Source organism: Dreissena polymorpha, chromosome 3, assembly GCF_020536995.1.
Source record: "Dreissena polymorpha isolate Duluth1 chromosome 3, UMN_Dpol_1.0, whole genome shotgun sequence".
Lineage (NCBI taxonomy): Eukaryota > Metazoa > Mollusca > Bivalvia > Myida > Dreissenidae > Dreissena > Dreissena polymorpha.
Window position 1 is genome coordinate 18,298,364 of NC_068357.1, and position 18,663 is coordinate 18,317,026.

An 18,663-nucleotide genomic window follows, 5' to 3' on the forward strand; every position below is an offset into this window, starting at 1 on the left:
ATGTGCATTAAAGTCGCCTGTGAATATTACATCAAAGGGTCCTTTAATGGTCCTTAATTCCTTAAAGAGGCCGTTCAGAGTTTCAAGATCACATCCTCTTGAATATAAGTTGACCAGGATAAGAGGCCGGTTCTTGTCAATAACCAATTTAATTGCTAATGCCTCAATAGCAGTGCTACCATCAGATTTAAATTGGTTGTTCACTCCCAGGTGTTCATAATTAATTGTATTTTTAACATATATGGCAAGACCACCAGCAATATTTTGGTTTGAAGTAACATAATTCTTAAATTCGCAGTTATACCCTGGTATTTGCTTTACAGAAATATTTGAAAATTTAGTTTCCTGTAAACATATAATATGGGTATTAGGGTTGCAGTCAATAAAATATTTTAATTCAGTAAATTTGTTGGCGGAAAGACCACCAACATTGAATGATATTATTTGCAGGTTACTGTCCATAGTGGTGCGAAATTTACTTGCGTTTAATCTGATTAATTGAGTGGTGAGGAGATTTAACTCCTAGTTTGTGGCCTGCACAGGCCCCTTTGAGTTTTGCGGGGGTCCTGGCAAGCCGAACGTGTTTCTTATTTGCAGGGCGGGTACCGCTGGCCGGGGGGGGGCATCCTGGATCTGCTACTACTATTGGAGGATCCCCAGTTCCAGAATGGATTTTATAAGTTAAAATTTTATCAGGGGGGATAACCTTTGTTATTGATTCTCTGCAATTTTTGAATCGAGAATCAATTTTATTATAAATGTAAGATATAACTCGACTCCCAGTGGGCCTTTTCTGGTCCTTTATTATCTCAGCAACCAGATCCGCCAGCTCGCTGAGATATATTTTCCTATAGGTGGGACCTGTTGCTGGCGGACCCTTGATTTTAATAAATGAGTCCCCAGCAAACGAGTTACGTCTGCTGGTGTTGTCGGAAGGGGAGCTCATTGGGGATGTCTGGGAGTCGACCATTCTGGGACGGTTAGGGGGGACACTAACTCGGGGTTCCTCCTCTATTTCACAGATACCAGAGATAGAAAGGTTCTCCAATATACTGGAGTGCACTGACACCAGAGAGTCTCTCCCCGTGATATCAAACATAGAGTCGTCCGACAGTGTAGGACCACTACAGGTGGTGTCGCTAGCACCGTCGGTCAACGTGGTGGACGGGGAGGACCCCCTGGTAGCCACAGGAGGGCGTCTCTGAGTGGGTGGATCCCCCTGGATAGGCGATACAGGGGGGGTGGTGCATAAATCTGGTGTGTGTTTGGTTACCGGTTCCACAATAGTAACCTTAGGGGAGGATTTCCTATTTAAAGGTTGAGGGGGGGTACTCTTACCCACTAGCCCCTCAACTAAAGGACATGACCTCTCGGTTTGGGGCGTGATAATACCGGCAGAGGCATGTTTGGTTGATGACTTGGAACCGGTTGTGTTGATTGTGTTACGGGCGCCCACGCTGTGGCTCGCAGTGTCAGGCATAAATAGCCTGCTCTCCGCCTCAGACCAGGTGACCCCATAAAAATGAGCGAAGGTGGCTAAGGAGACAGCCTTCTTATAGGAGGGGCACCCCTGGTAGGAAGCAGAGTGCGGGCCGCCACAGTTGGCGCACCAACGTGTTTTGTTGGTGCACCTTCTCTGGCAAGTAGTTCCGGCGCAGCGGCAACAGGTAGTGATGCTGGAGCATTTACCCCTGCTGGCTATGTGTCCAAAACCCTGGCAGTTAAAACACCGGGCAGGTTGGACCGGGCAGGGACGAATGTCGAGGGCAATATTCGTGCCCTTCACAAGTATTTTATTAGGGACTGGGATAGAAGTAAGGAAAGTTATTTTGACCAGTCTCGGAAAGCCAGGGGGCGCAGGGCGATAGGGGTTAACCCTTTCCAAGTTAGTTATAGAGAGTTCAGAAAGGGGAATCGCAGGGCTAAATATAAGATTTCCTTGAAGTTCCATGAGTTCCTGACTTTCCGGGATCCCTGCTATGAAACCCGAAACTGACCTCATGTTTGAAGGTGATAAGGCCCGGACTGCGACGCTGCCAAGGTGGAAAGTCCCCCTAGAGAGTAGGGTGGCAAGCGCCTGAGCGGACTTGAGTTGCAGTAAAATGCAACCGGACGCAAGAGGCACAGTCCGCTCAACGAGTCCAGGGAGCTCCTTAGCCAAACACGAGGCCAGTTGAAATATAGTGAAAAAAGACATAATGGGGCCTACGCTTCCAACTGACTGGAGGAGGCACTTAAAGGGCATGATGTTGTGAGTAAGATGATGGGAATCTAACCCTGAAAGTGCCTCCCCTAGTAAAGGGGCCAGGTTCTTGCTCTGCCCCTTGGATGTTTTGTTGTGAGAGGACATTGTAGGAATTGAATGAGAAAAAGAAATCGACAAGGTATAATGAAAGAATAATCACTACAAACGCAATCCTGGGACAATCAACCAATATATATAAATTTAATCAAATTGCCGTTAATAACCTGACAGTATAACATAAATAACACGCACCGCACCGGTAAATAACCCAAAAAGTTTATATAAATAAATAATAATGCTATGTTAAGTCATTTGGTAGTTGCTATATACTGTAATATAAAACCAAGAAAAAAGTTTCCGAAAACCAAGTGACGTCCGAAATAGTGCTATTAAAGAATTTACGAAAAAGAAAAAAAATTAGTCATGGACGGGCAAGGAATCAATAGCGGTAGTAGTGTGGATCTGGAATTCTCTGTTCTTGCAGGGCCTCTCTGTTTTCCTGTAACTTTGGCGGTTAATTTCAGAAGCTTTTATATATGTTCTTTATTGACAAACAGCCAACATGGCGGCCGGAAACACGATCTTCATGAAACTTGGTCAGAAGATATATACCCATTAATTCTTGGACGAGTTCAAAAGTGATGCCGGTTGGTTGAAAAACATGGCCGCCAGCAGGCGGGGCATTTTTCCTTATAGACGAGTTAATTGTTATTGTTTACATTCGGGATTTTCCGCGCATGCGCACTGACTGGTTGGCAAAAACACTGGTTACAGTAACGTAGAACATGTATAAAGGGCTTTTGTTTAGTCAATAAATTGATAATAAAAACGAAATAAACATTAAAACTCTTTAAAAAAAAAAGTGCAAATATAGCATATTTAGTACCAAATAAATGTATATTCACAAATAAAATTTCCTCTTCATAAAAATACGAAGTAGTTATTAGCATAAAGTAAACGTGATCGGAAGACTTAATACTGACAATTCCACAAAACAAAACAATAAATTAGCCGTATTCTTTCTGGTAATAAGACTTGAATAAATTATATTTAAACAATTATAAAAAAGCCCTAAAAAGTGGAATACAGTACTATTTTTAAATATTGGGGTAATTTTCTTTTACATTGAATGAATTTACGTTTCGTTTACATTGAATGAATATAAATTCAATTTACCATACAAACGGAAAAACCCTGCATATTAATTACGCAAATGTAACTGTCTTTGCATGTATATTGAAATCTCTATTAGTAATAAGGAGTGATAAAAATATAGCATTTTATGATAAATGCATATATTTAATTTATCTAACGGCCCCTTTTGTGACTGCTTATGTTCATGATCGTGTTTCGGACCCTGCAGTAATGTACAATCTTTACACATAATAGCGGAGTTAACTTTTGCCGGTACCCGTTAAATACCTTAATTGCATAGCAGTAAAATTGCACAATAGTTAAATGTATAGTTATTAAACAATGTATTATTAAGTTTAACTGGCTAATAAATATATACACTCGGTCCAGTTAATACATTTCCGACAAATGTCTTCATTTTTGTTAAAATGTTAAAATATTTCATTAAAAAATTAACTTATCAGTATTTTTAGCTTTAAAATGTGGCTTACAACAGTTTGATGTGTGCTGCGTGGATGCAGTAGCGTGTATCCCCGTACATATCTTCGATGTTGTTATATTTTCAGCCTTCAGAGGCTGGTGGCGGTATTGTGTTTTTATTATTTTTTTAAGAATTGTTTTTAATGAAAATTCAATACTGCTCCAGCAGCTGGAGTTTCACTTCTTTATATTAAATGATTGCTCAATATGCCAAGAGATGACATAGAGGTATCGTGACTTATGTTTACTGACCAGACACTCGTCTGCAACATGTGGTTTATGCAGGGGTCCAAGTGTAGGTCCCTGGGTTTATGACACCATGTTTTCTTTGTAATTGTCTGGACAGTATCCGATCATAACGAGATAATCGGTCTGTGATAACGAAGGTGCAATTATACACCGGGATATAAATGCTGCAACAAAGAGTGCCAAAATTAGTGTGAACAATTAAATAAAACAATTACATTAAATAAAAGAATTTATTGAATGTGTAAGAAGGTAAGTTTTTCCAGACACATAAAGGTTCAAACCAGTTACCCTATGTCGCGTACATACAATTGATCTATTCGTTGTTTGTTTTTATCCTTATTTGTTTTCGTTCATTAAATTTAATTCATTCTGAAAGAATTTCAATTTCTGAGAAGTTTTTAACTATAAAAGGTTGCGATGAAGTGCCAAGTAGAGAGATTTTTGTTTAACCACATACCGAGCTCTTAGATTGTGTTCCACTCCCGAGTTCGTTGTCAGTAAAAACAAATAATAATAACAACAATAAAATCGTTCCAAAGATGCATTTCCTTGCATGCTAATGTTTTATTCAGACATAATTAGTAAAATTATATTTGATATTGTGCATGATTATCATTAAAAACGAAGATTTCGTCAACCTTCGCTATATGCGCTTATATAAATTGCACCTCTTTTGCCAACCAGTGGGCGGAGTCTAAACTTTGCAGGTGCGTGTGACGTCACGCGTTAACTCGTCTATAGACCAGTTCACGCGTGACGTCACGCGCACCTGCGTGTTTACATCCGGGCTACATTGGTAGTCAAAAGAAAGATACAATCAATGGGGAGAAATAGAGCGTGATCGGTTATATTTAAACGATTATATTTAGATTTTATTTTTCAACATGCCAACAAGTTGTTCTTCGCTACTGAAACAAATAAGATTGAACACAATGAATAAATAGATCAATTCCAAATAAAAAACATTAACAAATTAACCATAATGGTATTTGTCTGGGCAGGGACCTTTACCCTGGTCCAGGAAAACTAACATGTTGACACATTAAATAAACATTTAATTAAATAAAATGCAATAGTTTTCATTTGATTGTTTGCATCAATCTTAAAATCGTTTAAGCCTTTGTATTCCGGTGTTTAATTGCCCCTTTGTTCTGCCTAATCCGATTATCTCGTTTTGATCAGATATTGTCCAGACCTAACTAACAACATCCCAGCAAACATGCACATATGGGTCCCATATGGGTTGTTTCTGGGCAAACCCATATGGGTAAGCCCATATGGGAGTCATTTGGGTCCAATATGGGCTAGCCCATATGGGAATGCCCACAAGGGTCCCATATAGGTCCCATATTATTGCGCTATCGGGAAAAATATGTAAACTTGTATTTCTTTGATTAAAAACTCATTTCTTAAAACGTATGTAGGACTAACTTGATCTAAACGGCTAATATTCTACCCAAAAATAGAAAATCAATGCATAAGCAAATAAAATGCGGCCCATATGGGTCCCATACGGGTCCCATATGGGAGTCATTTGGGAGCTATATGGGCCTGCCCATGTGGGAATGGCGATAAGGGTCCCATATAGGTCCCATATTATTGCGCTATCATGAAAAAGATGTAAACTTGAATTTATTTGATTAAAAACTCATTTCTTAAAACGTATGCTGGACTAACTAGATGTAAGCTGCTAATATTTTACCCAAAAATAGAAAATCAATGGATAAGCAAATAATATGCAGTCCATATAGGTCCCATATGGGTCCCATTTGGGCCGCCCAACAAAGGACAAAATCAGCTACCGGGCTGTTTCTGGGCAAACCCATATGGGTAAGCCCAAATGGGAGTCATTTGGGACCTATATGGGTTAGCCCATATGGGAATGCCCTTAAGGGTCCCATATAGGTCCCATATTATTGCGCTATCAGGAAAAAGGTATAAACTTTTATTTGATTAAAAACTAATTTCTTAAAACATATGTATGACAAACTTGATCTCAACTGCTAATATTTTACCCAAAAATATAAAAATGAATGCATAGGCAAATAATATGCAGCCCATATGGGTCCCATACGGGTCCCATTTGGGCCGCCCAACAAAGGACAAAATCAGCTATCGGGCGCACATTTTTTTTGAAAATTCTGTTTTTGATATGGCTTTGTTTTAAATAATGTATATACTATGAATAATATGAAGTTATTTTCAAGAGATAATTTCAATTTGAATAATCGCGCAGAAAAATAAAGTATTTAAATAATATGCGCATGCGCAGATGTTAATTCCGCCTCGCGAAAACATTCAAAACAAAAACACTCGAAACGGTAAGTTGTTAAATTGTGATATTATACACGTAATTATATATTTCTTTTGAAATCAGATATATATTGCTGATCACGCATTATTTATTTATCTGTTACTTCAATGAATGCCTGTGTGTTTAATAATTTAAATTGCATATTATTAGATTTCTTCATCGCTTTGCCTTTGTCATGTATTTTCGCGACGTAAGTCGTAACGTTCGTTTATCGCCATAGATCAATCTCTTAGTTAAACTGCTTAATTCAACTTGATTCTGCCTAAAATTCAATACAAACTATTTATAGCAGACAGGCGCATGTCTGAAAAAATGAAACACTAAATTAGTAATCATGCTAATGCATGAGAATCTTACATATCTCATACATTGATAATATTAATTGAAACGTATAATATAATGTCTTTTATAGGTCTTTGATTACTTGCACACAAGCCAAGGTTGTCTGCCTGTGGACAAATTTTAATGATTATTTAAACACATATTTGCAGAATATTTTAAAAGTCTGTGTATTAGGAAATAATTAATTTCGTAATGTTTATTGTACAAATTTATTTCAGAAAATAAAATATTCACCACCACCTGGTTTGCCAACATCGTCTTTACAAGGAATGTCCAGCAGTGCATGACAGAGGCCGGTCACTCCCATTAAGTCCAGCTGAAGAGCCTTCCCAGTTTATAGGACAAAGTAACTAATTTTTGTGCTTGTAATTTTAACTTAAAATAATTTCAGTTTTGGAATTACTGCTTATTAAATGAATAATTACATAAATAAATGATGTTAACAGATAATCCAACTGAAAAAATAAATAAAATACACAGTCATTTAGTGATCTATAATAATACATACTTCTACTAATAAAAGAAACAAATTGACGTTGACGGGCATATAGGTGCAAGTTGCTATAATCAGCCCTAGCCGTACAACAGCTGTTGGGACAAATCGGGCCCACCGCCGTTATATCGGCACATATCCGATATAATTATATAAGACCCAGCTGTGATTTATATTATTGTCAACATAATTTTAGGTACAGTTCTTTTTTACTCTGTCTTCAGATGCAGTTACACAGATTTTAACGGTGTTGGAAACAATCAGAGACGAGAACAGGGAAACGAAGCGGATGCTGCAGCGGCTCTTGGCTAGGTCAGCTACTGATGACGAGCCAATGCAACTGCCAGAGAACATCAGTCTTCCAATTGGAACATTTGAGCAAATGGATGAGTTTGAAGAGCATCTTGGTGATGAAGCTACGATCCATCTTTTCTAGGACTGCTGCATAGTTCAAGCTTTTTTATCAAATATATTAAGCAATGTTGTCAATGTAATTGACAGTTCTTTCTTCATTGATCCTAAACCATTCCTTTAAGGCTCATCTTCTAAGAAAGCATACAATTTTTTTTATCTGGAAATGAAATGGTATATATTCCTTTGCAAAAGAAGAAACAGCATTCCAGTTTTTGAAGGTTTTAAAAGACATATATATATATATATATATATCATGTGCAATTACGAAAAACACTAGAATGTATGAAGATATCAAAGATAATAATATGGACTTGTTCTCGAAAAAGGATTTGCCATTTATTTGAGTTTTGGATTTTTTTGCAGGGTTTTTAATTTCTAGTTTATAAAATATTTTGTTTAGTCTTGCAAGTATGTTTCAAAGCTCTAGATAAGGATTTGTGAAATTAGTAACGGTATTGCCACTGACAGAAAGAAAAGGAGTAACGCTGAAAATCAATTAGTACCTGTACTACCATATCCAAAAATACAGGTAGTACTGTACTACCCGTGTTCTTGGATATTGATGGGTGTATACCTTACGTTACAGAAACATTTGCAGCAATTATAATAAATATATTTTGCTTCTTAAACAGTTACTTTATTAGGTTTTCCATTCTGAATTATGATGCAAATACAACTACACATTAAAACTCATGACTAAATACTATAACTTTATTTTGCTTGACAAGAAAACACAAGCCAACTTGTAAGCTAAGTAAATGAACACCAATGTCACTGTCTCATCTCAAAAGAATCATTGCTTTAGCAGTCAACTGTCAAAGTTGGCATAGACTATGCCAACTATTACAGTTAAACGCTCAAGCAAACACTTCAACTGGGCTTACAGATTGAATGTCAGAATGGTTAGACGACCGTATGTAGCCATTATATAACAACAAAGTGTTTATTTGAACCGCTTTCGGTTAAGCCGGCCTTCCATGCTCGCAGACATATTGTTTTTGACGGGCTTACAAGTTACCGGAAATCACGCCACAGAATAGATAATAATACTGGAACCCAGTCTACAACTTTTCGGTAATTTAAATTAATGAAAGAGGCCGTTAGGTTAGAGACCAACAAATATGCCGCGCTGACACCGACGTATCAGTACGGCCAGATTTTTTTCGTAAATGCGTAAAAGGGATATTAAAATCGTAATTGTACGTCCAGTTCATAAAAATAAATGCGTAAGCCTTCATGAAAAAGCCGTATTTACGTCTGTACGGCCCTTATCTGGAGCTCAGATGTTTTCTACAAATGTTCTTTGAGTACATGGTGTGTTATTTGTATTGGTCAAAGATTTAATATGCATGGGTATGCTTTTGAGTAATGTGTAGTACATCAGGAAAATACTTGAAGGTATTCTGTATATGTATTATATATTAAATATCAAAATAATAGAAGTCCTGAATTCTATAGTTGTATAACTGGTCAACATATATAATGTTATAGAAAAACGTCTTATTGCTTGAAGTTATGTCTTTATTGTTCCATGAAATAGTTTTACTGTTGGTTTGGGTTTATAGATTATGAGTAACATTACTCCATGCGGATAGAACATTAGATAGAAACATGTTTTCGTTAGCAACTTCATGTAAAATATTTTTGCTGATGTTACATTCAAAAAGTTAGGAATCACCATATTATTTTATAATTCTCTGGTAGAATAGTTAACGTGGGATCCTCCTGCTATGTATGTATGTATCCATGTATATGTGTGTAATACTTTATGTGAATACAAGTTGAGAGTACTTTAATAAATTTTTAAGTCTTTTAACAAAAACCTTGTATTTCTTGCAGGATAATGATATTTAGCTCTTGAACATTTTGATATTGCTCTGTTCCAGCAAGAAGAAATAGATAAAACATTTAAAAAAATGAAATTGGAAGTACATGTACAAGAATCTTTTGTCTGATGTTCAATTTGAACACAGTATTTCATGTTTGCAGCCTACATATTATTTCTAACATAACCTGAATTTCCATTAATGTGTTGTCCAAAATTTTACAGGCTCTGTGTACCCATATTGAATACAATGCTACCAGTTTGTAGCCCATATTTAGAACAATACTGCCCGTATGTAGCCCATATTGAGAAAAAGGGCTACTCTTATGTAGCCCATATTGAGTAAAAGGGCTGCCTGTATGTAGCCCATATTGAGTAAAAGGGATGCCCATGTTGGACCTATATGGGTCCCATGTGGGCACCTATAATGGGCCCCATGTGGGCTGCCAACATGGGACCCAGATGGGTAGTGCAACCGGGCTCCACATGGGTCCTATCTGGGCTGCCCCATATACTTGCATGGGGCAGCCCAGATGGGACCCATTTGGAGCCCGGTTGCACTTCCCATCTGGGTCCCATGTTGGCAGCCCACATGGGGCCCATATAGGTGCCCACATGGGACCCATATGGGTCCCATATAGATTGTTTGCTGGGATGGTGTCATAAATCACACTAGGTGGCAGATATGACAGTCTGGTCATTAAACGCAATTGATGATGCCACCATGTCTTCATTCTGGTAGTATTAAGTAAATAGGTATTTGGTTGAATAAATTTATCGCCGACATACTTAACAGTTGCTTAAATTAGATATGTTACGGTACCTATTGTACAAATTTGAAGTCTATAGATTATCGGAAATTGAACACGGTAAAGATACAAGCCCGTTTTATTTATATAAAAAAAGTATTTATGAATTATACAATGTAAATAAAAAATATTTAACGTATTTAGCGGGCATCGGTTAATTATAAATACGTCATTCCGTATGAAGATGTAATGTTACGGCAATGCACGAAATACATCATAAAAACAAGAAATTACGTTTGACATCAATGGGGGTAAATAATAATGAAACAATATGTATATATTATATTATATATGTATATATATTATGTTGTGTGTGTGTGTGTGTGTTAAATGTTTGATAGTTGTCACTCATACTCGATCACTAGTAACGAGTTTACAAAGTACATGAATACACAGTTCAAGTTGCATCATGTGAGGTTGTGTTTTTCAGTTGAATGTTAATATTCCTCAAGTCTTTCTCTAACAACACCCATCCAAATTAAAATTACATGCAAATACCGTCATGAACTTCGCTTTTAATAGGGCTTTGTAGTACGTTTATTTTCAATGAAACACTGACACATTCTAGCTATCACTAATTTTTTATTACTCTAGTTTACGCATGCAATTGATAATTATAATTTTACAATTAGATGTATCATTATTTTTATTGAAACTTTTCTGCAAATAATTATACGGCTAATGCATAGAGCTCTTTGTTGTGTCGAATTGTCTGTCGTTCAGTCTTCAGACAATCTTAATTACTTTGATGCTAATGACGCGTTCTTTTAAAATGCAAATAAATGTGTAAATGCATTCTTTTGGCACTAAATATTATATTTTTTAAATATTATTTAGGTGTTGTTTTTTTTAGTTTCTTTCCGATTTATTGACTAAACAAGTCTCGTTATCCATATGCTTTGCGTTAGATGTAAGCAATGCTTTTGACTACCAGTGCATTGCGCATGCGCGAAAATAAGGAATCAAAACAATAACAATGAACTGGCCTATATGGCTTTAGTAAAACCTTATTAACACTCTAGAGGCCACATTTATTGTCCGATCTTCATGAAACTTGGTCAGAAGATTTGTCCCAATCACATCTTGGATGAGTTAAAAAATGGTTCGGTTGCTTTAAAAATATCGCCACCAGGAGGCAGGTCATTTTTCCTTATAAGTTATAACTTATATGGCTATATATGGCTTTTGTAAAACCTTGTTAACATTCTGGAGGCCACATTTATTGTCCAATCTTCATGAAATTTGGTCAGATGATTGGTCACAATGAAATCTTGGATGAGTTTGAAAATGGTAACGTTTGCTAGAAAAACATGGCTGCCAAGGGGCGGGGCATTTTTCCTTGTATGGCTATACATGGCTATTGTAAAATCTTGTTAACACTCTAGAGGCCACATTTATTGTCCGATCTTCATGAAACTTGGTCATCCCAATAATATCTTGGACAAGTTCAAAAATGATGCTGGTTGGTTGAAAAACATGGCCGCCAGGGGGTGGGGCATTTTTCCTTATATGGCTTTAGTAAAACCTTGTTAACACTCTTGAAGCCATATTTAGCTTCCAATCATCATGAAATTTTGTCAGAAGATTTGTCCCAATGATATCTTGGACAAGTTTGAAAATGGTTCCTGTTGCTTGAAAACATGGTCACCAGGGGGCTGGGCATTTTTCCTTATATGGCTACATGAAACTTTGTCAGAATATTTGTTTAAATGATATCTTGGATGTGGGTTTCCGGACGTTTCACCCCCAAGACGTTTCCTCCCCTAGACGTTTCTCCCCCAAGACGTTTCTCCCCCACTTTGGTTTTAGTGCAGACGTTTCCCCCCCAATAAATGTATGATTGTTTGGTTGAAGTTTATTCTTGATTTATTATCAAAATAATTATTTTGTTTATGAAGTTTTCAATTAACTTTATTTATGAAGCAGCTTGTTTGATTATTTGTTTGGTTTAACTGTGAATGGAATGCATGTAAATCATTAGTGTTGAGGAAATGTAGTTGTTTGTTGTTTTTAATCCAATTAATCCAATTAAATAGGGTCAATTGGTGAATTGATTAAATGGTTAAAACACATTTATATTAATTTCAAAACTGTTTTCCTTGTAACAGTTAAATATGATAAATAAATAAACTATATAATTGTCAACAATTATATTTTTTTCATGCATTTATATGTATGTATATAATAATGATTGGATGTCACTGTGAAATACAACAGATGCATCTATGACTACCATAGTTTGGATTCAAAACCAATTATAGCACTGTGGATGCTATTTTCCTACTAAAGGCTTTTATAGATAAACATTTAGTTCTAAAAAGAAACTATACTGTTGCTATATCGACCTTATAAAATGTTATGATTCAATATATTGAAACGGACTATGGTACAAGCCTATTAAGAGCGAAATAAACGGTAGATTGTTAAAAATTATTCGGTCTATGTATGATGAAGTGAAATTATGTGTAAGACATATGGGGACGTTGTCGGATTTCTTTAATTGCGAAGAGTTCACAGAAGATTTTTGAAACGAATACTGGGTGTCAAAATGAGTACCGCTAATTCAGCTGTATACGGGGAACTAGGGCGATACCCATTATATATAAATTGCTATGTACGAATAATAAAATATTTCATAAAATTGTATACTGTTAAACAAACTAATTGTATATTATATATAACACCTTTTAATGTACTAGTTTGGTCACTTTCGCATTACTATGCATGTGCTTATTGCTTATTATATTGTCAGTTTTGTATATGTAACGATGAACTGTAAATGTTCAAGTTATATGAATAAACTATCTGTTCTGTTCTGTTCCATATATAAAACTATCAATTAAGTCAAATAAAATCTATTCATTAATAATATTTAATACAGTGATAAACTATTTAAAAACGTTTTTTTGCATAATAAGGTGCTAATCTCATCTTATCCCCCTGTCACCTAATCTCATCAATGCTGATTAAAGGGCCTGTATATTGCACCCATAATCTAGCTGTTATCTGTTGTACTACACTTGCTAATCTAATCAATGCTTGTTTATTGCACCCTAAGTGCCTAATATCTTGTATAATGGTAGGTGTGGTTGTTATTTAATATTAGCCAAATGATGAAAATGCTGTCACATTTTTGTGGCTTCAAATTAAATTAATTTTTAAATTGGAAGGTAAATGGTATTAATAAAGATCTATGACACACTGATAGTTATTTATCAAAATTAATTTTGAGAACTACAATTCAATACTGGCTGTAATAAATTATAATTTTAATGTCATATAACAACTTTATTTACTCAAAATAAAAATATGTTATAGTTATTATTCATTCTTAAAAATCATAACTTATGGCTTATCTTCATTATAACACTGCATTATGTGAATTGGGAATAAGACATCAATTTGGGAATAAATTGTGTTTTATCAAAAGTGCATAATATGCAGTTTTATATGTTGTATTTATCTAGTTTTACAAATTATAATTAAAACATATCGCCTACTGAATGTAATAAGTCATGTAACTGACATTTTTATACATTTTATACATTTTTACTTTTTTCCATTTTTGTGTTTATTAAGGTGACATACATCAACTGAAAAAATATTAAGTCAACCTTTTTGGTAAAAATAATGTTTTTATCCAATTTTCGAAATGGACATAACAAACGCATGTCATTTTCTGAATGTAAAAAGTAGCGTAAGTGACATTTTGTTAAATTTTCACGAGAAGCACAAAGATGTTTTATTAAAATAATAAACATTTTTCCGTATTCAAATTTTCTGATTATAATAGCATTATTTAAATTGATTTTACTTCAAAACTGGATTTTTTATTAATTAAAAAAAAATCCTCATAAAATGAAACTGTGTCCATGCCGTGCAAAAATACACTTTAAATGAAAAAAATTCAATCACTGTTAATGAACAAGTAATGGAAAATATCTTATTAAACTTAAATTATAGATTTGTTTGTAGCAACATGAATTCATTAATTCAATAATAGTAATTCTTTACTTTGTAACATACCATTCTACTTAAAATGATCATAAAAAAAGGTGTTTGTTTACTCAATTGATTTATACAATAGTTATAATTGTTTAATTTGTAGCATACCATTCCACTTACAATGACCATCAATGACCATCAAAGAACATCAAAGGTGTGCTTTTACTCAATTGATTAATACAATAGTTATAATTATTTTAATTTGTAACATACTTTTCCATTTAAAATGACCATCAAAGAACATCAAAGCTTTGATTTTACTCAATTTTTCAATGAGCTTAATTAATGCAAGAACAATTTAAGGCACTTTAATATAAAATCAAGTATAATTAGATCTATTTAATTGTTAAATTTGTTAGAGGCTTCCCTAAACAACCATATAAAATCATTAATTAATATTTCAATTAGTCAGGACTCAACTAACATCATTTTTTTACACATAAAATGCACTCAATTAAAATACTAATACTTTATTACAAATAACTGTTGCTAATATACATTTACATATTATGCAGACGTTTCACCCCCATTTTGGGGGTGAAACGTCTGGGGAGGAAACGTCTGGGGAGGAAACGTCTTGGGGGAGAAACGTCTGCCACCCTTGGATGTGTATGAAAATGGTTCTGGTCTGTTCAAAAACGTGGCTGCCAGGGTGTTCACTAGTCATGAAAGTTGTTTAGAACATTTTGTTCTAAACGGTATCCGGAGAAGTGCCCCCCCGGAGAACTGCCCCCCGGAGAACTGCCCCCTTATTTTAAAGGTGGCGGAGAGGTGCCCCCCCCATAAAATCGGTAGGGGCGGAGAACTGCCCCCCTGTCAGAATTTAGTAGGCGGATATCTGCCCCCCCCATCAAATCTGTATTCTAAATTCTAAACAGGTCAGTTCCTTTGAATCTCAGGTGAGCGACTTTGGGCCTTTCAGGCCCTTACTCTAGTAAGTTTTAAAACTTTTTTTTCAAATACTGTCATTTACCACATCACGTCTGTGTAATACAGAGTAAAAAAACGAGATAAAAACTAAATTTATTACACAATTATCACAAAACCATACATAACAGGTTAGTTTCTACATGCCTCAGGTGAGCATCCTAGTGCTCTCTTGTTTTGATATTAATTTATTAAGTTAATTTACACCTTGACACTAAGGTGCACAAAATTATAAATAATCTTTGCATAAAACCTTTATTTTAGCAGGCCCTTAAAAGCATTGTAGTGTAGTCTTAGTGTAGTTTTTAGTTCCCAGGTGCGAGCTTATGATGTTCTGCAATTTTATGGTTTCAATGAAAGCACACATAATGTAAAATTGGAAATATACCAAAGGTGATAATAATATTATAAAATACAATTAAAGGGAAGTTAATATTACATTGTTAATTTGTTAATTTACCAATATAATTATGCCCCTTATCAATAGTTCACTATTGAGCAGTTTAAGTAATGTAGATTGAGACTACATCATAGTTTCTGTTTGAAAGTAAACAAACCATTACTACAAATAATATTCAGCAAACTCTTTATATTTTTAACCATTATTGGTTGTGTGGGGAAAACAAAATTGACCCATCAGATAAGTAAATGCTTTATAAATTGTCCAGATAAAACATTGTTTACCAGTTTGACTACCCTGAATGTTAAGTGCTGGGACAAGATCACTCTGACCCAAAAAATGTTCTGCTCAGTAAATTAATTTAGAAGTATTGTGCTAAATTGTATGTGTAGACAGCCTTATATGCAGAGCAGACTATGAATTTCACAGTTATTTAAAGTGAAATTAAACCTGGCATTGTTTTTTTATAGACATACATTTAAAAAATTCTAATATCCTCTTATGGTACTCTACACAGTTTGTGCAACGTATTTCTATTTGACTAAAACTGGCCACATTCAAGGGTTCACTTGGTTTATATTGTCTGAAATAGTAACACCACTTTACAAATGTTCTCTTAAATAGCAAGCCCCAGATGTTTCATATTTGGTATATAACAGTGTACAATGGGCCTTTGCAAAACTATGCCATTATTGTTAAATGTCAGCATGCCTATGGTTAAAGACTTTTTAAGTATGCCACTCTGAAACTGAAAGGGGTTCATATAAAGCATGGGAAATGGTATCATGGGCCTCTACAAATACATTCAAGTTTTACCCCTGACATAAATAAGCCAATAAGCAATTTTTGGGGATACATTTTTCAGTCTTGTTACAAGGTATTGGGTGAACATCCGGAGCCTGTGGTCTCTCTTGTTTGGGTTATTGATTTGGTATTAGCATTTTAATTGTACAAATTGTGTTGATAGAGAAATGAAAATGGGATCACTAATATACCAAAATACGAAGACTGACTCTTGTTTGCTCTCGACTTGTGGCCAATTTATCTACTATTACAATTTTGTTGGTGCTTCTGTATAACCCCATGTTTCTTGCATATTTTCAGCACATTGTCGTTACTCCTAGCGCCATGATGGCTGTGTTCTTAGTCAGCACCACCAAAGACCATGACACTGTTGGACCATTGTTGTCAAGGTAGGGAGAATTCATCTTATAAGGACTCAGCTAAAACTGATATCTTTAAACAAATCACAGTGTCTTAATTTCATCCACGCAAAAAAAGACTACTTTTTTCAGTAGACCAGTGTGTTGCCATATGATGAATATAGGAAGATTTGGCCAAAGATAATGCCATACATTAATAAACCTGGATCCTGCACAAAGAAGGCTGTCCTGTTAATTTGTATGATGGCTACTTGGGGGGAATTATAGATGTTTATTGATATCCAGGTTGAAAGGTCAAAGCTTGTCATCAGCTTAACTGGTATGCTGGTTACATGGGAGGAAAGGAAGATGTATATTTATTAAGAGGTCACCTGGTCAAAGGTCGCATTTTGTAATTTGGTTTTTCTTCAGTACATAGACAACGCTCAAGTTATGATAATATAAATTAGTATGCTGATTAGTCTTGAGAAAATTATGTTTTTTAAACAAAAAAGAATATGTCAAGGTCACAGAATATTAAAAAAATAAAAACAAAACACAATTGCACATTTTTATAGACATCTTGGCCTCAAGTCATTGCTGCTAATATATTATTTAACTTACACCACTTGTCCATGTCAAAAGTATAAGTATGACATCCATGCACAATTAATTAATGCAAGTTGACAAAGCTCTGACAATATTATTAGGTTAGTAAAAATTAGCTTTTTATGCCCCCCTTCGAAGAAGAGGGGGTATATTGCTTTGCTCATGTCGGTCGGTCGGTCGGTAGGTCGGTCGGTCGGTCCGTCCACCAGGTGGTTGTCGTATGATAACTCAAGAACGCATACGCCTAGGATCATGAAACTTCATAGGAAGATTGATCATGACTTGCAGATGACCCCTATTGATTTTGAGGTCACTAGGTCAAAGGTCAAGGTCACGGTGACCCGAAATAGTAAAATGGTTTTTGGATGATAACTCAAGAACGCATACGCTTAGGATCATGAAACTTCATGGGTAGATTTATCATGACTCAGTGCCCCAGATAAGCTGCGTATCTGCGTCTTTCACCCTATTAAAATGTTTAAAAACGCAAAGATATACAATATCATGCGTATTGAAAATGCAACCAATTTGACTTTTACGCAAATTCCTAAAATTCAATGCGTACGATACAATAGCTTCAATCGAAAATTCTTCGCTCATTTTCGGTATATCCTCTTTGCAATTATTATCGTAATGCAACGTCTCTTTTATTCAGCAAGAGTCTTCTTGAAGGAGCAGGAAACATTTAAAGTTATTCAAACGCTCTGCGGACTAGATTTTATAGTTAATTACATCATCTGACCAAATTATTTACGACAAACATGCGTTTTCAATCTGATTTAATCCGTCGCTCATTGTGCATGTATTTGTAAAGCGTCTGTCCTTTCCGTTTCTATAACGGTACAAAATAATAATGTCTAAGAGAGGCCGAAAGACGTCCGCGATTGTTGCGCCAAAATATCAATCGATTGCAAACTTTTTTAACAAAGAAAGCAAGTGCAATAAAGTGACAAATCATTCGTGTTATCAAATTTTTAAGTTTAAAGGTTATATTATGGACAGTTTCAAGAATTTAAGATGTTATGAAACATCAGTTTATTAAAATTAATTATAATAGTTTACAGTTTTATTGAATCAATACAAGTGTGCAGCTTCAACAGAAGTAATCTGAATCTGAATGGATACGTTGAAGTGACCAAGATTGGCTTTATTCAACGGGGAAAGCAGCAATGATTTTAAGGTATGAATTTTTATAACTCATTTCACCCTATTTCAAGACCGAAATCACCCTATTTTTTAAAATCAATGGGTGAAAACCCTATTTCCCAAATAATT

General features: G+C 35.2%; 2 protein-coding genes and 1 long non-coding RNA gene across 11 annotated transcripts in view; 2 read left to right on the forward strand and 1 right to left on the reverse strand.

The window, feature by feature from the left end:
• Positions 1-18,663, reverse strand: part of LOC127873151 (homeobox protein Nkx-2.2a-like) — a 384,621-nt gene that overhangs the window by 129,664 nt on the left and 236,294 nt on the right. The window lies entirely within an intron of this gene.
• Positions 6,372-9,913, forward strand: LOC127873157 (uncharacterized). Its single transcript, XR_008045999.1, has 3 exons — positions 6,372-6,429; positions 6,983-7,110; positions 7,482-9,913. It is a non-coding gene; the product is annotated as an uncharacterized LOC127873157 (long non-coding RNA).
• Positions 16,745-18,663, forward strand: part of LOC127873148 (alpha-(1,6)-fucosyltransferase-like) — a 176,586-nt gene continuing 174,667 nt past the window's right edge. For 4 of the 5 annotated variants that reach the window (XM_052416800.1, XM_052416804.1, XM_052416807.1 and 1 more), the window contains exon 1: positions 16,745-16,830. In XM_052416800.1, coding sequence (XP_052272760.1) covers positions 16,766-16,830 — 65 coding nt within the window. In that variant the 5' untranslated portion in view covers positions 16,745-16,765. The remainder of the gene's footprint in view (positions 16,831-18,663) is intronic. The other variant, XM_052416806.1, reaches the window with a different exon arrangement.